Below are 24,899 nucleotides of genomic sequence, written 5' to 3'. Positions count from 1 at the left end.
ACGTTGTCAATCCTTCGATTCAGATCGAATTACGAGAACCGATTGTCAGATAATATCTTGGAGAGGAATTCACGAGAAAAAAAACACAGAATTCGATCTTGATATTTTTTCTGCGAGTGATCTCGATCACAACGGGTACCTATATGTATTATATACGTGAAGCGAAGTTCTATCTCGGTGATGCGATCGCAGATCGCTGTCCAGTAATTGCGGCCGATCCGGTTACCCTTACGTGCGACCTGTTTTTGACTTCCCGTTGCACACTCGTCAGACATTTTCCTGTGCGATCTCGTTTTGCCAATTGATGCATCATGTATGATCCGTGTGCTGTAACGAGGAAAACTTGAAACCGAAACCTCGTTGCACAGCCAGCGCAGCGCAGTGGTTAAAATCGAGACGGCGCGTCGTGCGGTCCGGCGATGATCGGCACCGCCCCTCGGGGACGGTAACCGCCAATCGGTCCGCGGCGTCGCGACGCCGTTGTCACGGTGCGGTCTGCCAAACACGCACACCCACGTACGACGGAATCTCGCTGATGTACCGACAACCAAAGCCGCGACAAAAATCAATCACTCCTCGCTGCTCGCGCTCGTCTGCAATGTGCCGGCGTTTTCTCCCGTCCCCCAGCGTCGCGACGCCGCGACCTTTCACCCGTCGAAAAATACACCTCCTACTATTTTTTTCCATTAAAAACAAGGTGTATATAGTTCTGCTGTTTTCAACGAGGTGTACATGATATATTACAGTTTGCTGTGAAAATGCGCAGGCCTTTTGAGCAAAATTATTTTCCCTCGCGACGAAACGCTGTTTCGACTGCCAAGGAACAGGAGCTTCGCTGATGAGAATCTAACGGTTCGAAAAGTGGCTGACGATGTTCCTGGTAGGGTGACAATTGCGTAGGCTCTCCAAGGAGAGGTAGACAACCGCAAAATTGGCCCAGATCGAATCATATGTATATACAATAAGTTAGAAGTGAGTTCTCATGACGGTGACGGTACAGCCTGCAGCCCTGTCGCAACGGCTGTATTCTCGTCAGGGTTTCCCATAGCGCGACAGTGGGAGCAAGAGCGCCGCGTCCCTTCTGCGGACGATGGTTCGGACGATAGAGAAACAACTGCCGGCGAGCGTGGCCGAGGCCCGGACCCGTGAAAAGGCCCCGGACACGGTGTAGGGGCGATAAGGATCGCAGCCGATTAATTGGTATGACGCCGGCATACGGCGAAGCGGGGTGCGAGGTTCTCCTCACGTAGTAGGCAGTCAGGGCTGTGCGAAGGCGAAGGTACGACGGCGTGAGACGTACGTGACAAAAAGCGTAAAACGCGCCGGTAAGGATGGGATCTATCGAGTCTCGCCGGAACTGTAGTTCCGGGGAACGGAGAGCCCAGCTGCCGGAAGTTGCCGACGATCCCTGCACCGTCTAAAGCTCGGCCGAACTTTCCTTCCAAACTTTCAGCTTCCATGGTACGTCGCGCCGCTTTGCGACGACCCCTATCTCGAGCTTTATCTGGGCATGCGCCCGACGCCCCGAAATCTGAACCTCCGAAGGCAAGGCAGAGATCCTTCCGAGACGAGCTTGCGGGCTAAGCCCCGCAAGCTTATCCTTCACGTCTTAGCGCGCCAGAGGACTTACGGCAAAATCTTGAAGTTTCTGAATTCCAGGCTCAACAATCGATTCGGCGCGACTTTCGTACTTCTATTCAATCTTTAGCTTTTACGCTCAATTCTTGTCTCGCAGTAGTGCGAGCTTTTCAAAGTTTTCAATAGCCTAGTTCTCCAAGGCGAAATATGCCTATCGGAATTAATGTTACATCGATAATTTTTGTAATTAAAATTAAAACCGAACGACTTTTCTTGACTGGTTTTCTGATTCGACGGTTTCAACTATTTCAAGCTTGTTCAATACTATAATTTACAGAAATTTATTAGTCCTTGTAAAGTAATTTCTTATTTCAACTATTTTTCTCTCAATTTTTCTGCTTGTCAAACTTATCTTGTTGTATTTATCACCTGGTTGGTGCGTAAAGGGGACTTGTCCCAGAAACGCAATGAACACCATCATTATTATTGTTATTATTATCTAACTAAAATAGTTATATACTTAGCCAATTGGTTTTCGGTAAAGCTTATGAAATGCTACGCTACAGTGAAATCTAGCTCTAACTGAGATAAGGTAAAATTGTAACAAAATTATAGATACCGAATACATGGTAAGCGATCGGTTCACTTCAGCGTTCCCAAAAATATTATAGCCATGTCCTGCTGCAATTTGGATAATTGTTTCTTTTCTCTCCAAGTAACCCGTAACCGGCATCCCTATACGTGCCGTGTGAATGACTCCACCGTAATTTCCGAGTCTGGTAAAATTTTTCACGTCAGTATAAATACGTTGAAACTTTAACGACCGGCGTGAAGGAGAAATATTGCAGAGGGCTAAGGATAAGTGAAAGAAGGCCGTCCGTGCACATGTATAGCATGGCTATCCGGTGGTCATCTTTCCGTGTATTTATCCGGTGGTAAAGTGCAGCTGCTCGGTGTCGGTGTGTCCGGTGCCGAATGCGTCCCTCGCATCTCCCGATCTCTCTGATTACCGCGGTCGACGCGAGGTCAGCACTTGGCCCACCTGCGATCGCCTTCACCTGCGCCAAACGCGGTTACCGCGCCGCATCTCCTCCGGCCGAGTCTTCTCTTCCGTTTTCTCTGTGCAATATCGTTTCCTCCAAACTCTCGAAAGACCGTGGAAGCGAAGGCTCGGCGTTAAGCAGAAAGGATTGTATTTCGACACCGCGATGTATCGTTGCTCCGAGCTGGCATGTATAAACGATATGTAGGTACACCGAGTGGTAATTTGAACCGTTAGTTTCAACGCTCAGGGCCTCAGGACGAGGACTCCGGCCGCACACCTTGCGCGGCAGGTGCCTGTCGTCGAGAGACTCGGATAAGCCAGCCGACGGCACCCTCGACGTCGCGGTGCTGGAAGAAGCCCGGCGTCCTTCTCCGGGGAAGCGGACGCGGCGAGAAGTCGCCCGGTAGTTAAAAGTGTGTTAGTGCAACGGAGATAAGAGCCGTGACCGCAGCGATACGATCTTAAGAACCGCGGCCACCGTGCCGAGGAGGGAAATACGCACGTCAGTTGTTCGATTCGACGGGCACGAGTGCCGCGGCCGGGGAAGTCGGTGTCACGGCGTGACTTAACCGTCACGCCGTTGGACGAGCGTGGATTATACGGCCGGGGAGATGCCCCGGGGATAACGAATTAACGGAGACATATTGCGCGGGGATTCCGGGGGTAGGAATCGGGCCGAGTCGCCGCACCTGGATGCTCCGTCTCCGCGAACTTTTCGCGGACGTCGCGACGCTGCTCGAGGCTTCCGTTGCGCTCCTTCGACGCCCGTCCCGACGACGTGATTGATGCTTCCCGCCGTTATCTTCCTACTTTCCTTGTTCTTACAGCAATTCATCATCTCCGTCTGTTTTTCACTTACTTTATATGCAACATATTCCATAATTTTTATCCAGTCAGGCCCACGCCACCCTTATAAAACAACAGACTTATACCGCGCCACCCCCGAACCCTCGCCCTGCAGACCGCCTCCAACCCCCGCAGGCCAACCGCCTCGGCTGAGGCGCCGTCGGCGACTTCCACCCACGGGGAACGATACAACTTTTCCGAGATAGGCGCGTCTTCGCTGCCTTTGCAGGGTAACACGCTCTCTGTCTGTATGCTAAGGTCCTGCGGGGATGTCGGAGCGGTCAGCCTCCGGTCAGTTTGATTTATTAGGTCTGAGAGCCACCCCCGTGCGCAAAAATTTTAGAGAAAATATGCTGCCCCCTGTATTTCCATAAAGTGAATTATTGGACGGGTCCGATACCGGAGCGCGATGTATACCGGATTCCTGTCTTTTTTTTTTCTTTTCCTTTTTTCTTCTTCGTTGACCTTATCTTTACTTTATCTCGAAGAAATTCGACTTGATCCGACGGACACAGGGGGAGGGCTCGTCTATCTGCGATTCTTTTCCCATTGCGAAAATACCGCGCGGAGATAAAACTGTTTTGCATCGGTTTTTCGAAAGCCTTGATGCGACGCATCGAATTTCAATCTTGATTTACTCGAGCCAAAGATGGGATGCGTATGTGTATCACGAATTTTTCCAACTTTATGTAGTTAATCTTGAAAAACTTATGAGTATCTATCTGCGAGTATGTAGTATACAAATATACACATACTAATATTATATATGTATATACAACTTCGCAAACTCGTTAGAATAATTGCACGAGCTGGTATAAACTTAAACCGAATAATATCTCGGCCTCGGCATTTTATTTAGAATTATTTTTATTCCAGCCTCGAATCTACTTGCATAAATCATGCAGATCGTTTAACCGCGAGTCGATAAATTAACTGCACCCTAACACTTTCTCAAACACCGAGAATAATTCTCCCTTTTTCTTCACATAGAGCAATTTATTTTCTTTCTCTTCGCTACTTGCTTCTGTAACACGATTTAAATTTCACTCGAATCTAATATTGATCCAGAAAGATTGAGTGATTTTAAACATGGGTTGAGCGAAACTGCAAGTTATCAAAAGATCACGTGACAGGTTAATTTCATTGTTGCTTCGTGTCTTCGTTGTCGAGAATTTTTCGTTACTGAAATCAAACGACTCAGTATCGAAGATGACGAACTCGAGCCGTGAAATTAGTTCGCTGCATTCTATCTTAGAAGCCTGTAAGGGTGATGCAGATCGGGGCGTCGAAACGACGTCACCAATGGAGGAAGAAATATCCTATGGAAGAAGAGCCGGGCCGCTCGAGTGGGTCTCGGGCATAAAATAAGTCGCACTAAGTAAATCCCCGGCGCTACGGTGAGATGACGCGGCACCGAGGTTACGGGCCGGGGGGCCAAGGAGGAGGGGGCGGGTTCAGGGCGACGCTTTCAGAACTCGAGAGTCGCGCGAAATCTGCATTTTAGCCGGCCTTTCTCCATCCAGGCTTTCGTTCCATCCCCCGCAGAGCCAAAGAGCTTTCGAGAGTCGCGCAAACACTCGGGAGATCTCCTGCCCTTCCTCTTGCCTCCTCCCATCCTCGTCTCATCTCATCTCTCGTTCGGCTTCTCTTTCGGTTCAGGTCCTTCCCCGCTTCCGATGAAGGCCTCCTCCGACAATCCGCGTGTCACACGCCCGGTCGATTTCGCTCTAGCATTTTAGTATTTACCTTAGAAGAGTGTGAACCCACTTGTTTTATTCGAACGAGATCAGCGCTTTGTCAAAGAAAAGGGCAATCGTCCTCCTCGTTCCCCGCCATCGCAGCTGCACCGACTCTCGTCTACACAAGTGAGTCAACTTGTGGTCCCCGGATCTCTTTGCCCGACTCACACCGTGGTCTATGTAGCTGCCTTGAAAATTTGCAATGGAATTTCGCCTGGGCGGCAGGAGGTGCACACGCACCCTCAACGTACACTCTCGCATCGTCATCTCCTTCTTCTTCTCCTTCGAGTATAAGATCCGCTCCGCCTTCTCCGACCTCAGCGCCGAGACCCCAAACCAGAGCAAACTCGAAAGCTCCGGAGTGAAAAATTGTTTTCGCCTCGGCAAACGGACGAGCCACGAAGGGCCGACGGAGGCATGTCAGAGGCGACGGGTAATTAATCCGCGGTTTTTCCTCGTCTAATTAGTTGGATTTATTCCGTTCTGCCCCCTTGCTTCGCTCCTCAACTGGTTCGCCTGCTCGCTCGCTCGCTCTTTGTACCCTAAGTCTCGAGCTGATGTATGGAAATGTATGCGCAAAGACCGAGGCATTTTTCCAACCATGCTGACTTCCCGCGCGAGGCTTCCGGGATTTCGTTTCCAAAGCGTTACGCTAATACTACCCCTAACCACCCCGAAACACCCCTCGCCGTAATGACACGTCATCTCGTCAAATCGCGGTGTCGCTCAAAGCTTGCCGCAATCTCTATCCCCATCGCAAGTCGACCGAGGACAAACCTTACCTATAGATGCAGTATTATCTGCATGTTGTCAATACTTCTTTTTTTCTTCACACTGCCAGGTCATGCTGCGGAGGCGCTAACGAACCGCCATACGAAGCCAAAATATTCCGAATGGAAATAACAGGGAAGACTGTTCTGCATCATGCTATGACCTTGGCACGTCTTTTGAATTCATTCGAAACGGGTTCAAGGTTGAGGCTTTGGTTGAATACCACATCGATTCTCCGTTCAATCTTCGACGACTGTGAATCGTTCGTGACGAATTATTCGAAGAAAAACAGCTAATCGCACCAAAGACGAATAAAAATTATTTCACACAAATCATTCTCGGTTCACGGAGTTAGGTAACTCCTTCCGCGTTTTGACTTCGAATCAACTATTACAAATGAAAATCGCAAGCGTAAACTTCCTGGTCAAGAATCAGGTGTTGAAATACAGAAATTTCGAGGAAGTCATCGCGCCGCGTGTACGATCATAAGTCCAAGGTGTGCGTATACAACTCGTCTTGTACGTCGGACCGCGGACGGCGTGAGTTTTTAACGAATGTACCTAGCTAGCCGCGACGTGGTAGACGAGACGTAGAGATAAGCCTGCGCGTGTAATTATAGCAACAAGGAAATGTACGGGCGAGGCAATAAACGTGGCAGAAGACGGGCAACAGTAGGACGACGGCTCCGTAGCGATTCGCAGCGGTGGTTAGAAAACTCCGGCACACAGGCATCGGGTGTATCGACTAATTGGTGTGGGTTGCGGCTTGCAGAAATCCACCAGAGCGGCAAGACAAAAGAATGGCGGGTATGTCTCCTGGGTAAGGACCCAGGAGGGAATGGCCGTCCTGGACACTGCGCCGAAGTTCGCTATGAGCTCCGAGTAACAGTTTCGCGAGCAATATGGCAGCCCCAGGACGTCCGGTATCGCTGGAATTAAATTGAGACGACGGATGCAGCAGATGCGTTATCTTCCTCACTGTTGAAATTCTCACTGTATGACTGCGGCGAGCAATATCCCCTCTCCAAAACCGACGGATCAGGCGCCGAGCCTTTTCCAACTTGATTTCCTAATCCAACTTGAAGAGCGATTAGTTGAGGTATAAAAACGTTGGTCTCTCTATAGGGTGCGAAAATGCAACAACATTTTCTGTCATCTACGATCAACGTTTTAGTAACGTACCGTTATGCCAACCCATGTATAATATAGTTAAAACCATAAGAATGCTTGCTTCTGTCGGATTAAACTCAGCCTGCGTGATTATCCTTTAACCGAGCACAGTAATTCGTGCTCTGTTTAATCCCAACGTAGGTTATCGCGTACGTCTTCGTCGTCTGTGGATAAATAAATTTGAAGGTACGAAACGAGCGCGTAGCTGACCAGAGGCATATCTCTGAGACTATAAGAGTAGCTGGTGCGTGTACCCAGTTGCGGGCTGTTACATTTCCCGGTGGAGTTGTTCGCGTTTCATCCTTTCAGTCGGGCATTAAGCGCGCCATACGAAAGTCGGTCCGCGGCACGCAGCTATAACCCGTGGAAGTTGGTGGTAGGTGTGTTCGGTCGTAGGAACGCCATCCAGTCCCGATGCCATGCTAGTGGGTGGGAAGGCTGCGTGACGGGGCAATTGCGAACCGTGACTAAAATATTTAAAAATATGTATCTTTCTGACCGGACTACCGTCCAGCCGCGGTTCCAGACCTGGTTCCAAGCCGAGCTCTACTTCCACTTCGAGTTCCACCCTGCAACCTGACGGCTTGCCGAGCTGCCGCCGTGTATTTCATTTCACGTTTCCTTCCTGTTGCGACCCGCTTGTGCAAGCTATGTACGTTGACCAGAGGTATCAGTCCTGGAGACCATCGCAACGCTGCGCCATTTTCCAAATTTCGAACTAGCGATGTCGGCCAGTTACCAATCTGGAGAACACAGCCGTCTAAGCCAGTCGAAAATGACGAACCGCTGAAGTATGGGCTACGTATCGTAACGCGGTAAAGTTTTGACCCGTCATTGTCATTAGCATTCGTCATTAGCATGAGGCGGTTAGCCCACAGAAGTCAACTGAAATCGACAGAACCGGGACAGCGATAATCTAGCCCCTTATTGCGTAGATACGAGCCGCGTGTACGCCGGTATATCCACGGGAAACACAATCGCAAGTGTGCACGAATACAGGGACTGTCTCGATGTGCCGGCACACCGGTGCACGCAGGGCGTCCCATACCTCGGCTGATGCATATTCATGATTTTTTCATCGGTTAGCACCGCGGGAAAAGGAAGTAGGCACGTCTGTTTGTTGTGGGACCGCGTATAGGACCCATAGCGCAGCGGATAGGAGTCCGTAACGTCCTGGAGAACCGATAATACCAGTTCGCAGTAACCCGCAGCCCCTAGCGACACGTTCTGACAAGCAACGCTCATGAAAATCCCCCTTTCCGTTGCCTGCTCATGCCGTTTGTTCGACCACGGTTTTTGATTTTCCGTTGCTTTAATTCTCTCCACGCAGGGAACCAGCTTATCCAGATGCATCTTCCACTGAAATCTGATCTACCTCAAGGAGATGGAATGACAATTCGTTACTTCGTCTCTGCGTGTAGTCAACTATGCATACAACTGATTGGCTCTGAGTATTGTCCAAATATCTTGACAAAATACACGAAGGATGAAACGCTACAAGAAGTTCATACCTGGCCACTTACCGAAAGATTCAAAGCGTACGTCACATACTTTTTCATGGGATTACGTGACGATTAGTCAAACTTTTGTAGCGCAAGAGATAAAGAAAACTCATTTTAAGAGAAAGCTTCTGATCTATAAGACACTTTGTAAGTTAATATTTCAAATTTACGATATTGTAGATATTAACCAGTAAGGATAATCAGTGAATAAAGGTAGAAAAGTATAACGTTAACTTCTTTCCCTGACATCTTGATCTGCATATTGAAGGTTTTTGTTAATTACTATCACAATTCTGAGGTCCCTCGAAGGTACCGGGGGCCAAAATTGCTTGGGCAAAAGATGCAAGGATCACTCGTTGAGTGTATACATTATACACTAAATCGCAGGTCGAGGTTTTCGAGACCCTTTGAACACTGGAGGTATGCGTAGGCCGCAGTAATGGCCGGGTGGATAAAAATATTCATTGGCGTTGAGGAGCGACCGGACGGGGGAGACAACTTACATTTTTATGGGGCTTAATTGTAAAGGCTGCAGCGAAGCTCGGGAGGAGTCGAGGGCAGGGTAGTAACCGGGGCTTCTATTTCCCGTTTCGCCGTAGCCGGTATATACTTGCCGCATTAATTTAATTGTTTCGTTGAGCCGCGTGAATTGCCGTTTGCTCAAAACCCCCCGGAACGGCGTTAGTATCTCGTTCGCGGTCCTCAAAAAATTAAGCGCCCAACGACTTTCCGGCCGTAGCTCAGCACCGCCACGAGTATAAGCTCACAAATTTCTTTAATCTGATTAGCAAGCTGAAAAGCTCTACTTCAGACCCGAGAATAAGAAGTCATAAAATTCTTGTCGACATCGCGTTTGTTGCGCCTTGGTATGTCCCTGCGGTACAGAAGCATCTGTAATTTACAAACATGCGAGGCAACCGCGCCACGCTCTCTCTTATCCAAGTTGCCGCGGACGAGAAGAAGCGTCGATTTCAAGCAATCCATCAGCTTCGATGCGTCGCTTTCAAATCTTAATTTACAATCCTAACAAATCAGCATTTGATTGCCGTCGCGGAACGATCAGTGAATCGCGGAGCGCCAGGGTATCCTGCAGAATTCCAGAGAGGAAAAACAGGTCCGAGAATTATACATCTGGTGCCGGTGAAAACAATACCGTTGAAAAGGAGGAAGCGACTGCAGGAGGGGAAAGGGAAAGAGGAAGTTAAGAAACGGGACCATCTCCGGCGGGGACTCGAGTGGGCAGCAGTTAGCGCCAAAATAAAATAAGGATGGAGTGAAATAAAAGGCAGGAAAAATAAGTCGACTCTTATCTCGGGCAGTCGCACGACGGCGGGTCCCCTTCGGGGCATGCATATTCAGGAGCCTCCACTCTTCTCTCTGCCCTCTTCCACCCAGCTCTCGCCCGGCTCGGTGCGTTCGCCACCCTTAAGCTCGGCCCGGCCGGCTGGTGCCGCCTGTTTCTTTATTCTCCGTAATATACCTTACATATATACAGTGTAAGTTCGGCCACTCTATACTTACACCAGCTAATTTCTAGGCTTCCTCTTCTTTAATTGCGTTACCGCGATAATAAGATCCGAGAACCGTAAAGCGCGGCTAACCGGAAGGCAGTCGGTGGTCAACCCGATTCAAAGAAGTCCAGAAGTCCAAGCCGTAACGAGCTGACACCTATTCCGCAGTCAATCTTTACGCGGTTGCAAGAGCCGGATCAACCGGTTGAAGATCACCGCACTGAGTTTTCATTTCCGGATTCAATTTCCAATCGAGTTCACCTCCGCAACGAATAACAAGAATCCAAAGAACAGCAGCTGTGCACCTAAATCGGACAGATAATTCGCGCCCCGGCTACAATGGTGACACAACTTAAAACTTGGTATTTTTGACTTGGGACCATGTTTGAATTTGCGAAATTCTAATCTATAGTCTGGTTGAAAAATTGACCTTCACAAAGCAGAACACAACAGGTAATGTTCATAAGCACGCCAGGCTTTTACTCGTAGTTATTTGCTTTTACTGAAAAATCCCAATTGTTGAGTTGCTTCACCCTTTTAGCCGGGGTGCATTGTATCCTGTGAGGTTATATATCTGCACTGCGAACTTGTAAGATCGTACACGGTTCATATCACGTCGACGCTCGTTAGTTTTGCATAATTCAAGGTGCGTACATCAGCGATGGAAATAAGGTCACGGTGCACCAATGCCCACGTCGCTGGTTCTGCCGATTGGCGGCAGAGTGGAAGTAATAAAAAATTAACCGAGATTTCTCGGGCTGCGAAAATGGGGGCCCACTTTCGCGGCCAAGGACCGATAGAGATCATTCGGGCCGCGTGAGATTTTCGTTTTCTTGTCGTTGCCGATGCGAGAGAATCGAGACGGACGCGCGGTGCCAGATGGAGTGAACAATGGGCGCGGCAAACGGCGAAGCGCATTCCTCGTTCGAGTCCGATGACATCGTTTCGTAGCGTCACACCTTGCTCACGTGTCTCCGCGTGGATTGGGGTACGTGACTCGTGCGAGAGGCGAGCGTCTCGACGCATCGCGATATCTTTTCGGCTCTACAACATGCCGCGTGATATTGATGAAGATTCGAGCCACGTAGAGAGCGCGAAATGGCGTCGCAGAGTGCCGGGGAGTCTTCGATGGGGTTTGACTTAAGCTGAGACCTGCAGGACGACGGTGTGCAGGAGAAGCCGTTCTCGTCGCCGTTCACCTCTCACCAAACGCACGGCGCAACGGGCACCTCGCCACCTGCCGCTCATTAGAAACCTTATCGCTAATTAATCCGTAAAGCCGTAACTTCACGGTCCCGTGTCTCAAAGCCCTTTACCCGCCAGAATATCAAACTATGACGAAACCGTAACGAAGCACCGGAGCACCGAGCTTAAGGTAAGCTTTGGGTATAACGTCCCGCGCGTCGAGCTAGGATGCGGTGAAACCGCCTGACAGTTTTCTTCGATCTGTATGACGTTTTCTTTTTTGTTCTTTCCCCTATTTTTCTTGCCGTATTCCAATCGCGGCTCGACACGGGGTCAAAGCCGAATATTCGACACACCGATGTGAAACGGATCGTACCGAAAGCTCGTTGAAGAGCTTTTAATGTTTGTCGAGTGGAAATGCGTCGAACGGTTGGTTTTTAGTTAAAGTACCGTGCGTATGATACATAAAATGGGCACGCAATAGCTGTACAACGGCGACAAATGTTTTGTACTCGTTTGACTAATTACAACGTTATAACTTTGACTTCAAAGTGTTCAACTGGGTGATTTGCATTTGAGGAGTAGGTAGGTATGTATATTTCGACCGCGGCTCTCTGACACCGAAAGTCCCGCTTCGTCCACGCGTAATTATTCCGCAAGTCTCACAAAACTAATTACTCCTTCGCGTTTATGTAATACCACAGCAAGACTCTGACACTTCGCAATGGAGAGAACACGCGGCCCACCCCCATTAGTGCGAACTCACGAATCCCAGGAAACCAAAACGAAACTGTTATTAATTATTCGTTTTGGAGGATCAATATCGTTTGTCGTACACCGGCTTACGAAACTGTAGTTTTTTCCCCGTTAAAATTAATCGACAAAGTATGCGTAAACCAAGGCGAGAGCAAGACGGTGTGGAGATAAGCGTAGGATATATTTGATCAGTGCACTGGAGGAAGAACAGCATCAGTTGGGGCATGGCACGTGCCCCGCACCCATGTGACCAGTTGCGCGAGTATGCCGAGACTCGGCTAATGGAATAATGGCTAATTTCATTCATTTGGCGTCGTTGTGGACGACGTGGTGTGTGTTGTGGACGCGGAGAGGTAAAAGGAGGAAGAATTCATGTTTATTAATGGGCGGGAGGATCGATTCGCTGTTTCACTCTTGCTTTTCAGATAATGAAACTGACCTAGGGCAATCTATGAGCCGTTTAAATTCAAATAGACGCGGCATATTGTGTGTACCTACATGCATCGTGCATCCGAACCGGCGGGAAGTCGGTGAACAGTGGCATGCGCGTATAATAACTTTGGTGCTCATACTTTTACATGTCACACATAAGCGGACGATATGAGCTCACGCATGCAGATCGTATGTATGGATGGATGGATGGATGGATGGATGGATGGATGGATGGATGGATGGATGGATGGATGGATGGATGGATGGATGGATGGATGGATGGATGGATGGTCCTCTATCGGCCATGCGAATGCCCCCGGGTGCCATGCCTTATACCCACGAAGCATACGCAAGAAGCCGGGGCAACTTGTTAATTATTAATCAGCATGTTTAATTCATATTGCGCGCGCGCGCGGCAGCTCGCCTCTGTTTGTTTCCTTGATGCGCTATAAGGTCCTGTAGTACTTAACTCTGCGCCGGTGGTTAACGAATGGTACTTAAGTATGCTCAACTCAAATGTATATAAGCTCCCGAGCAACAATCTTACTATATATTCACCACGTGTGCATCCGCGCATCGCAAGGTCGTCTCGCGCACATGATGCATATCATTTACGTAGTACGCCAGCTACTTATGCCTGCCACCGCCTTGTGTACACGCCGTTTCTTAAAACGCATTAATTAACCCGATCCCAACGAACCGATCCAATCCACCGGTTATGCAACCATTGCAGGCGCCCCTCGCCTCTCTCACGGCACGTGCTCTTTCTTCTTCTCCTTCTTCTTCTTCTTCTTTTCCATCGAGTTTATTCACCGAGATTCGATCATTCCATCACACCGTCTATAAATCGCTCACCTGCTTTGCTTGACAATTCCAACATCGCTCTACACTCGCAATCTGTATGATCAAAATTTACATACGATTGTCACAAAAATAAATAAGCAAAACAATGAATTCCATTAGCATTCGATACCAGCGTCTCACGGATACTCAAATATTTCCCGAACATGTTTCCTGATGATTTCCTGATTGGCGTCACACGAAGTCGTTGTTACGTACATGGCCACATTCAAACGTATGGAATGACCAAATCAACGCTAACAGTTCGGGTAACCAGAGATTCGAATTTTCGGTAAGACACGGTTTGAATTTCATCTAAGTGGTTCATTCTATCAAGAGTATTGAATTTAATATTATTAGATAATACTGATTACCAGGAAATGAAATTTATCTGAATACAAAACGAGGTAATGAGAAGACAATAATGCCGTATCTTCTTGGCTTTATGCTTTGTCAATTGATATGAAAGAATATTAAATTCAGCATCTATCAAAGTAAATTCGAATTGCAAGATTCCTAAATTCTGTAGTACCAGAGTGTTCGCAGTGCACCACCACGAGTTGAAGCAACTATCCCCCCATTCCGATTCAGCGTCACTTCATCAATGAAAATTTATTCCAAAGCTTGAAAGGGTGCAAATCAGCGTTCCGGAAATCCATAAGCAAACTCCAATACAACACAGATTACAGTATACAACGTCTGTAGCCTGCGAGATCTGAGACTTTCCGAGTGATACTTCGACTGCTTGGTGAAATACGATCCAAACTCTCGTCGATTCTGGTAGACCGGTGCTTGCACCCACCGATGCGACCTTTAAGCTGGTATCAAGGCCTGCATTCGGAGCTTGTGCAGGCAGTTTTATGTATCATACGGGGTGGCCCGCGCGCTGCTCGACTTGGGGGTGTTTATGGGTTTATTATACGATGAGTCGACTGGCTCTGTGGGATACACATGCGTATGGGTGCTCGTGTAACAACCGTGTACCAACGCCAATGTATGGGTACATTTATAAGCCGCATACACGATAACAGCATCCGTGAACTCGGGCGAGACGCGTGCGGAGATCATCTTGGCGTCCACCACGGTCGTCTCGGTTGCAGCAGGCGAGCTGGGCCGTCGGTAACGTATACGCTCGGAACTCGGAAGGCCATAAAAAATACCTACTCACGAAGTGAAAATAAATCTAGTCTAACCTAACTCGGGCAACTACCCTCGGAAACGCGGAGACCGAGTAATAGAAACGAATGGCCAGGGAAGAGAATAGTTTATATATATGCATTGTATATATATGTATGTATATATATCTCGATATGTCGTAAAATTTCACTGCCTCGCTTCCACAGTACAGTAAACGCTCGACGCTGTCAGCGTTTGTGATTTTTTCACGTAATGACAGTCGAGGAGTGAGCTTTGTTATATCTCTCTGGGTCTTTGAAATTTTTCCGCAAAATTACAGCCACGAGTTATTTCGATCGACGATTCTGTTATCATTTAATCACCCTGAGTCTATGAGGTAGAGTGCCTGCTGGTCCTCGTGCGGTTCCTCAACCTCGTGACATTTCCGTGATCAATTACCATTCCCCTTATTAGTTTCACTGGGTGATCGTGGTCCGCACAGCCGGCAGCCATCACCGAGGGTAGAGAATCGAATAAAATACAGTTTCCCAGCACCCTCTGAACCACCTCTGTCTTTCCAGCTCTCGAGGAGTTTCTCCTTCTCCTCTTCTTTCTCGTCCTCCTCCTTCCTCTTCTTCTTCTTTTTCTTCTTCTTCTCTGTCGGAGTAAGGAAACGAGAGGAAAAGAAAATGTTATCGAAGGTTTACCAGAGCTGAGAGGCGCTGCAGGAGAGTCACGGGGGCGAGACGAGGTTCAGTTCATTGCAGGAGTCATCAGTATCCATAAGTGATGAGCTGCCCCTCCCGCCTTCATCCCCCTCTCCCCACGTTCCTTCATCCCTTTCCCCGTCCACCCCTGCCGCTATCGCGAGGAGTTGGCGAGGCTGGAGGCAGGCTGGCACCTGGTTCGGTTGTTCGCCGCGGCACCCACACCTCCGTTTCAACCCCTAGCCGCTAGGAAAGGGGTTCATTTTCTTAGGTCAACGTATAATGAGGACTCTGGGCGACGAGAGAATGCGGACCAGCCGCTCTAGACCAATCCGCATTCTCCTGGCGAACCCCCAGGTTGGCAGGGTGAACCAACCACGACCGACCAAAGAAGAAGTCTCGCTTCTGCACCCTGCAGCTGTTTCAACTTACCCGGATATAGATTCCCGCGACGTACACCGTACACGTACACGTGTGCGCTTGCAATAGAGGAGAGGGCACCACCCCCACGCAATAACCTATCTGCGCAGCATCACACGCGTGTAACGCACACGGTACCTGTGTAATGTACTTGACCGAGAAATTGAATAAAACCGACAAAGTGCTGCAGGGACTATTTTTACCGGCACAACAGCATACGTATCACACGTACCTGAAGTCCGCGCTTGACATACATGTATATCTGAGATCCCACACGATACCCACTGCAGGTAGGTACGAGTTTGCCGTCAGCATCGAGTATCTCCCAGGCTAGTGAGTAGACGAAGGCAACGAGGCGCGATGGAAAAATTGCCTCGATGTAAAAACATGAGGATCGCTTCGGCCGTCCACACTCAATAAAACCCGGCAGCCCTCCTCTTCCATCCGACGACTGCCGCACACCGACGACATCGTATACGGTGCCCAAGTTCGACGGATGTCTTCGCGAGATTCGGTTCGCCGAATACGCCCCACATACACACACACACACACACACACACACATCAACGCCCAAGCACACACACGAGGGTGAAAAAGCCCGGAGAACGGCGGTCAGCTATCGAAACTACCCCGACTCCGGGGTTCTGACCAATAATAAAAAATATACGATCTTGGATGCTGTGCAGACCCACCGCCGATCGCAGACAGGGAACCGAATTATACGTCGAGGCCGGCTCTAAGTGATCGCATTTCCACATAGACGAGCTGCTTCGATATGATATGAAAGAGTGGCTGACGCTATTGCCAAAGTGGGTGGGAAGGGGCGAACAGCTCGAGCTTCGCTCGGTTCTCGGACTTTCCAGTACCCTATACACAGATATTTTTCCCACCGACGTTTACGATCGGTAGTTTTACCCGCAGGGATGCGCGCTGCAGTGGCAAGCAGATTCTGGGTCAAAATTGTCCAGGAAGATGAAATTACTTGTGAAAAATGTAGCGATGAACCATTTTTTTATTTTATTTTTTTCAATATTCAATTGCTTCTATTTCGTTTCTTTTGTCTTCTTATACTCGCGCCGTTCGCAGGGGCATAAAACAATCGGCGGGGTTATTTTTCTCTCGGTATTTTCACGGTTATATATGTTATACACATACATTCCCGCACTGCGCAGAGATGATCAGAGTGAGAAGTAGAAACCTTTTTCGAAGTGAAGAAAAGATGATCCATTCGTCATAATATAAAAATGACTCTGACAGCCGTTATCTGGGACCATTTCCTGCAGGCAGGGCTGCGCTCACTTGTCACTATACCGGATGTAATGATCATTACCGGGGTTCAGCCCCTGCTCTCGCCGAAACGAGGAACACGGCAGCGCAAAGTTCGCGGGGTCCTCCAGACGCGAGCGATAGAAGAAGAGCCAGCTAAGATGATATAGTCGACTCGGCGATCTCACCCCACTGGAGATGGAGGAAAATATCGTGTGGGGGTGGAGCGGGACAAGATGGCCGCTGGTAGGACCTCCCGCGATGGTTGGGTTTACGTGTCGTAATAAATGGTAATTTAAAACAGCGAGAACTAACAATTTCTTTCTTTATTTCTCCCCCTGTGTTCTATGGCCGATCCTCAGCGTCCTCTGCTCTTCTTCTCCTCTTCGAGCCGCGGTTCCGCGGACGGATACCCGTGCAGCCTCGTGATCTTTACTGCCTAGCTCGAAGTACCGGAGGAAAGAAAAAATGGGGGGGGGAGGGGGTGGGCACATGTACAGGGTGGCTAAAAGTCGGCCTCGAGTATAGGTTAGGTTGGGCTAGATATAACCTGAGCAGAAGCAGCCGCGTAATATAAAGAGATATGTGCCTCGGAATAGCATTACCATTAGGAGATATAGTTTAGCGGAGGCCCGCGGATGAAATGAGATACTGCGACTGAATCATGCATGAGAGGAAAGGTGCGATTCGCTATCTCATGCCATTACTCCCCCGGCCCATCGCCGCCACCTTCCTCTTTTCTCATCCTCTTGTTCCGAAGAGTAAAGTGAATATGCTACAATATTCAAATGGTGAACGCGAGGAGCACCGAGTGACACTTTATTAAACGCGTTATTTGCATCATTTTTCTCTATTCCCAACCCTTATTTCGTCGAGGGGCTGCCGTAGAAGAGGAATAATAACACGCATGCGGAGGTGCTGCAAATACCGCTCCCAGTCCTTTCGGCGCACTCTGTTTGTGTCGTTATCGTCGTTATAAACCTCGTGCTTGATTAAAGAACGTCTCCGGGACGTCTCGTCGATCCGTTTGCTCATTGGAAGGGCAATACTGGCACGCATTTTCGAGAAAAAACCATCTTTTCGGATCGACACGTGCAGCTCGAATCCACTTCTTACACGTTCGTGTGACGACATATGCATTTAAAGCCAATTTTCTCTTCAATAGTGCGGCGAGTTGTGTTGGTGAGGCTGCTTTTTGCTGTAGAGATTTGTTACTCTTTCCCTCTTTGATCCTTGGAGGATATAAACCAACGTTGCGGCATCGAGACGCAATAGACGGATAAAAAGTTAAGCATCCACCATGCAAGCGGTGAGAACCTCGTCAAGCATCGGCAAGGATCAGTTACGGTGTGTAAGAAAAAGAAACTTTTCGAAAGAATTTCGCCAAGAGTTTGACGTACCTCCAACCTCATCCGCATCCCGAACTCTCCGAGGTATTGAAAATCCGACGAGACATGCACGAGTGCTTAAATGATATTAACGGCTTATAACACCTCGACAATTGCGGATGCGAATGAGGAGGAAAACAAAGCTGTTCCTCGTCCTCAGAGATACCGCGCGAGTAAACCGAAGAGACGACCTGGAGGGGCGGAGGGGAAGAAATCTGGAGTTGGCAAGAAGCCGGTGGGCGGAAGCGGCGCGACGCCGGTGACGGGACGGGGGGCACTTATGCATTCATGCATTCATATTTCTGCGGTTTGCGGCTCTCTCGCGCACCGGTAAGAAGTCGTCTCGATACTCGGGGCGGGGAGAGCCCGGAAAGACTGTTTGCAAATGGGACTGGGTGGCATGGGTTGAGGAAATAAAAGACGCGGTTAAGCTTGGGGAGGCAATATGAACGAAAATAATTTCCTGGGAGTATACGAAATGTTCTCAAAAAAAAAAAAAAAAGCAAACCCAAATTTCGATCCTAACGAACACAGGTAAAGAAACCTGCAGTCGTTTTGAAGACTGACACCAAAGGCGTACCCTACAGCCGGACAACGCAACCTAGGCTCCGGTGACTCCGCGTTTCCGGTCCCTCACGTGACGTCCTCCGGGTGCAGAGCTTGCGCTGGCTGACTCTCCTCGATTCCGCAGAGTTTGAGCAGACCGAACTGCTTTAAATTATATGAAACATACATGAGGTTGGCGCTGGAGTCGCGTCTCGGCGCGGAGCGGCCTCGTCCTGGGATCGCCGTCGTTTCTGGGCGAGCTCTGGTGCCGGAGCCCCGTCGCGGCTTGGCTCGTCGTTGCGGAGGGTGGAAGGGCGCCGGCCCCGCCTATCGCAGCGCCGTGGAGCGCCGGTGAATACATTTAGCCTGGTTAGTTTACAAATGAATACAGCGATTGAAGCAACTTATAATATCAATGTACTTCGGCGTCTCCCTCGCACGCGTCCGCGCGCCCCTGTGGCGACGCCTGGCGTCTCTCTCTGCCCTCTTCCGCGCCCCCCGCGCTCGTCAGCGCGCTCTCTTCCACCCACTCTCAGGCCCCATACAGAATGGCCATATTAACTTGATAATTAGCTCGGCTATACGACTTGCAGATGAGGAAAGAGACGCAAGTCCTGGGACGGACGCCGGCTACCCCTACCAGGGTGGTGCCAGGCGGCAGGCAGGCAGGCAGTGTTCCTTGCTCTGCTATCCTATGCTATGCTCGGCTCGGCTCAGCGCGCTCCGATGGATATAGGACCCTTAGTTCGTATTCCTCTCCCTGTCTGCCAGGAAGCCCGTCGTGCGGTTCCCTTTCGCGTTCGGTTCAGGTGACTTACATATAAAATTCAGATCCCATCCGTGACGATGGTGCATTCTTGTCGAGACAGTGGCGCGGTGAAGACGTTCCAACCCCGTTTCCGTTCAGGGTTCTTTTCGCGGCCGAATGCACGCCCACGTGGCTGTTTACTGCACCCGCCAGAGGGAGGGTTCGAGGATAACGGAAGCCGACGACCACGTGGTCCCTCATAGCACGTGGTCTCGCAACCTCAGGTGGACCTCTGGCGAACGCGGCACCAACGAGCGCAAGATGGACTCTCCTTGCACGAGCGATGGGAATCCCAAGCCTTCCGAGCCTCTCGACCATCTTCGGTGAGCCGTGAAACACGAATCCTCGCATCGATACCCGAAAATATAACGAATACCGCGTTGTCACCTTGGACCCGATGGAAAAGCACGCGCGCGCCACGTGGTCAGCTGGGCTCACAGATGGCGTTGTGGTACTGGAGCACGCGTGAGGTATCACGGTCACGTTGTTTGGTACAAGAAAGAGCAGGGAGTGACGTGGTGAAGATGATATCCGGTTCTCAGTAGACCAACGCGAAGTGAAGGTACTATCTTTAAAGAGAACTAAACAATGAAGAAGAGGAACGAAGGAAGGGAAAAGGGAAAAAGAAGCAAAGCAGAGACGATGCGGGGAAACCTATCGTCGAAAAACACGTTCACCTGCAGGAGGGAAGCCGAAGGAAGGAATCAGGTGGCGCCTAAAGGTCACGATATCACGGCCGCGTTGAACTCCACGGGAAGAAAGCGGTCTCGAAGGCGCTGCGAGCCTTCGGGGACCGACGATTCGACGATGCGTACGTCTGTGCGTTGCTGGCTGCGTACGTCGTCATGTCCTCAAAGAGATTGTGAAGGCCTTCGGACAGCGCGCTCAGGAATACAAAGTACTGGACTACGGTGTAGGCGCATTCCAAGAGATGACTGGCATTGAAATCTGTCCTCAAGCCGCACCCGCTGCCAGCTCTTAGCTGTGTATGACCGGAATACAGAAGATGGCGGCCATATTAGGTCCCCTCTTCGCGGCGACATGTGTGTGTATGTGTGTGCACGTGTGTGTGAATGCGTGTCTGTGTCGTGTCAACGGTGTCCCATTGTGATACACCCGCGATTCACCCAGTCGAAAGGATTTTCTATTCTCGGGGTGCCGGTTCTTCCTCCTGTTCAGATCCGAAGCGCTCTGCCGACGCGGAACGATGCGACGATGACAAGACGATGGTCCATCAAATTCATCCTGTACGCTACTGTTCAACGGGAAGACGACGAAGATCGGATGTCACGGTGATGCCATACATTAATCTAACCTGCTGATCGATGCTTCCGAATTCATTACGTAATTTTTTCCCTCTTGTTTCTTTTTTTTTTATTCTTCTTTAGGCAAAACGGTACCTTACTTTACAAACGGCGAGCAACAGAACAAGATACCGTTTTTCGTAGATTAACGCAATTTATTTCTTCCGAAGTGTTTTTTTTTTCTTTCTCTTCTTAAATCCAATGTTAACAGCTCTGACAAGTCTTCTGTTCGTGCAGAAGAATATCTTGGAAGTTCGATGATCGGTGAAAGTTTTCGAATGCGGCTTATACGGCCTGTATCGCTGATTCAGAGGTCGTTTAATTCGGACGTTGCAACTTGCTGGCACCTGTCCGAGGTGTGGGTGAGATTATGGAGGAAAAGAGGGGTGCAGAGGGAAAAGAAATAATGTATGCACCCCCGTGTGCACGGAGAAAGGCCACCTGAACCTGCAGGCGTTATTCGAACCGGCTGCGGTCCCCATAAGTTTGTTACACGTCGGCGTAATGACCGATTAATTCAATTCTGGTTTGCTGAGCGGATGTATCGGCGTCGTTACCGGGGTAATTTTTGTACCCGTTGAGAAAAATTATTCCCATTGACATTAAGTGGCGGCTATCGGCAAAAGGATAATCGTTATCGCTCAAATCTGGGATTTTTACCGCTTCTAAAGTTATAACTTCAAGTAAAGTTTAAACAACAATTACCCCGTAACGAAGGAAATTTCTCGAGCTCAGGTACATTGTGCGACGGTATACTTTAAATACGACTGAGCGTTGACTAGATAGATATAGTATAACTCTATAATGGCTAGAACGTACACATAGTTATTAAAGTCCTTCCTGATTATTTTCATTACGGAACGCGCGATTCCTATCTGACATTTCCCATGACTGTGTATAAGAGAACCGTGGCTTGGATTTCATGTTTTTTTCTTAATGATTTCAGCAATTAGCTACGCTGCCTGCCTCTCCCGCATCGGTGTGGAGGGACAGGGATGTGAGTATAAAATATAAGCTCCAGGCAATGCTCACGGGCTCAATTTTTCCTCACTTTGTTCGTATATTTCATCCGCAAGTGGATATTATTATCGTTATTATTGTTGTTGTTATTACGGGTTCGCCTCGGCGACTCCTGTAGATACTGAAAAACACTGGAACAAAGAAAACGTCCCCCGTAACACAGAACGTAAGTCGAGCCCGACGGTGCACGCGTACCTATAAAGAAACGGCGACGAGGTCCGATATGGCCTCACCGCTGCAGAGTTGCCCGAGCTCATTTCGCCGGCGAACGAATCGAAGGCAGAAACAGGACAGAGAGTATTGTTATGTTAACGCCTAGCTCCGGCGTAACAATTGGAACGTACACAATGGCGGGCTCACCTCGGCACGATCCAAGCCGGTCTCGGGGGCTGCAGAGAGGGTTGAGGGTTACGAAGAAGAACAGGACGCAAGCCACGGAGGTGTTATCGCATTATCGCGTATTGCGGCGCCTCCGAGTCCAGACTCGGCGGCATACATTAACCCCCCGTAAATGTATGTACATGTGCACGCATCGTCTTCCTTCAAACGCGGAAGCAAGTCGGAGGTGAGAAGAAAAATTCCTTGAAAGGTGATGCATTTGAGTACCAAGATAATCGTTGGAGTTGAAGTCGAAGGATCCTAAAAAAAACGGTCCATCGACGCCGTGCTGCAGTCCCGTACTTCCGAAAGCCGGCATCCCCGCAGCCCTTATACCAACTGCACAGCAGACGGCAAAACGGGCGGATGGTGGATATGCAAATGTAATTGATATTACTTTTTAAATATTCCCCACTCCCCGAGCACAGGCTCGGCAGCCTGTTGTTCGGGTACGAGGTGCACGCTGCCCCTCGTTTCCACGGCTGAGCCAAGGGTGCGCCGGGTTCATACACTTCGGTCTAAGTGCCTTTGGCACCCTCTCCTTCTCCATCTCCTTCTCTCGTTGCTCGGCCGTCGCCGGTGAAGCGGGGGTAATTAATAGGCTTGCGGGAATCTACGAACAGGGTATAATACGTGCACATACACAAGACTAATGCTGCAGCGCGGCAAGTCATACCTACCGTGGGACAGTTGAGCTGGATTCTTGGACCTCTCTCGGAGCTCGTTTTCAACAACGGGGTTGAAACGGGGAGCGTGCGCGGTGAAAATAAATTGGATGAAAAATCGCGCGAGTCTTGTCGACAATTCGTTATGCGGAGAGTCCTGCAGGAAGACGTATTCCTCGGTTTAGAGAGTAAGAGAGCTTAACGCGTTCGCTCGGAATCGGCGCGTTCACCCGCTCACAATAACGACCCATAAATATTCGTCGGTGCTCCCTCGTGCGTGAAACTTGTCTCCCAATAGTCGGTCTTGGGCAGGTAGTAGGTGCACGCATCGTCGCACCGTGCCGCGAATATTCGTCATCCGTTCTTTGCCTACTTCATAACGCAATAAACACTCGTTCCAAGTCCTGTACGTCGACACGTCTATTCCACGCTCGACTTCATATTTCACTTTTTCTTCCCATATCACCAAGAGCCAAATCGACACCCATTTCATATCGCGATATTTTCGCCCCGTATAATACATTGTATACCAGAGTAAAAACTCAAAGAGTAAATGTTACGCTAGCCAAAGGCAATTCTAAAGAATAGTGATCAGATTGAATGTATACATACGTGGATCATTTCAGGTACTTTAATGATAGATAATCTTGAAACTCAAAGTCAGTAATCAAGCGTAAAAGTATATTAAACGATGTAAAAGTTTCGAGTTTTACCTGCATTGTGTTCCCTGGTTGTTACAAGTTTGAATTCTTTGTTAGAGGACGTCTGGTTTTCCTGCAGAAATCTCGGTGATCCATGATTGGGAATCCCTCGTTGGTCTGTCAATGGTTGACTGTTTTCGTATAATCGAACCGGAACACTGAAAAATCAAAATCGAATTGTACGACAAGCTCGACTAAGTTCGATATTGAAAATAGTATATAAATAAATATGGAACAGGGTTTTGTCGATGATATCGAAGTGGTTCGAACTATGTTCTCGTCAATATTCCTGAAATGTTGCGACGTGGGTATAAATCCGCAGTGGAAGTGCCACGAATGGGTAAGACATTAATTTAGCGGACCGTTCGGTTCGCGTGGTCATAGTGGGCGAAGGAATTCGCCACAGTCGTCCAAAACGGGCAGCAGTAAGTCGAAGAACGGCCGGCGGTGTGGTTTATAAAGTAATGGCCGAAGCCTCCCGCGAAATAATAAATCTCGTTGGCATTGTACGCGTTGGTTGTAAGTAACCACGCACGCATACCACGCACCGACCGACGCTAAATAGGACGTTAAATAATTCGAAAGCAAGCAGGGGGTAAGGTGGCCCCGGCCCCCCGTTCCGAAGGCGTGCGCACGCCGTGCAAGGAGCCGCAGCCTCCTGAATTGCTCCGATGAAGACGCTAATGAATGGAAGAGATCCGAAGAGCGCGTGGGCGACGCTCACCGAAGCGGCGTTCCTACCTAAGGGGGTGAAATTCCCCTGCAGTTCCGAGGCCGTCCGAGATCTGCTCCCACCGGGCACTAAATTTCACCCGCATTTTGCACGTCATCGATTATTACGAAAACTGCTTTATCGGGTGGACTCGTATTGCATTACGTTGCCCCAGAGTCGGGCGCCTATATGCTGCAGGTGAAACAGCCACTTACGGTGGTTAGTAAAGTATGCATGATGCATACCTATAAGCTGTATTATACCCGTGTGTACCAGCGCCGTTTTTTTCCGTGGCTTGCCCGGGTTGCGTTAAGTGAAAATTAATACATTAGGTACACGCGCGTGTGTTTACACCTTGGTAATATTCTAATATACCCGCATTACCTCAGATAATACCCGAGATAAACGGGTAATGGGGTCGTTCACGACGATTGGTTTCCTCTCTTCAATTTCAACGCTCGAACAACTATGTGAATTACGGCTCCTGTAAGAAT

General features: G+C 49.2%; 1 protein-coding gene and 1 long non-coding RNA gene across 4 annotated transcripts in view; one reads left to right on the top strand and one right to left on the bottom strand.

The window, feature by feature from the left end:
* Positions 1–24,899, bottom strand: part of LOC124187960 — a 140,828-nt gene that overhangs the window by 39,712 nt on the left and 76,217 nt on the right. The window contains exon 4 of the long non-coding RNA XR_006872205.1: positions 23,706–23,851. This is a non-coding gene — a long non-coding RNA (uncharacterized LOC124187960). The remainder of the gene's footprint in view (positions 1–23,705; positions 23,852–24,899) is intronic.
* LOC124187937 (protein downstream neighbor of son homolog) overlaps positions 19,575–24,899 on the top strand; it is a 97,086-nt gene continuing 91,761 nt past the window's right edge. The window contains exon 1 of one of the 3 annotated variants that reach the window (XM_046580121.1): positions 19,575–20,917. In XM_046580121.1, coding sequence (XP_046436077.1) covers positions 20,667–20,917 — 251 coding nt within the window. In that variant the 5' untranslated portion in view covers positions 19,575–20,666. Of the gene's footprint in view, positions 20,918–20,948; positions 20,970–24,899 lie in introns of those variants that run through there. The other 2 variants (XM_046580123.1, XM_046580122.1) reach the window with 2 other exon arrangements.

The sequence above is a fragment of the Neodiprion fabricii genome, chromosome 1 (assembly GCF_021155785.1).
Source record: "Neodiprion fabricii isolate iyNeoFabr1 chromosome 1, iyNeoFabr1.1, whole genome shotgun sequence".
Classification (NCBI taxonomy): Eukaryota; Metazoa; Arthropoda; class Insecta; order Hymenoptera; family Diprionidae; genus Neodiprion; species Neodiprion fabricii.
The sequence above is the reverse complement of the archived record's forward strand: the minus strand, read 5'-3'. Positions and strand labels throughout refer to the sequence as shown.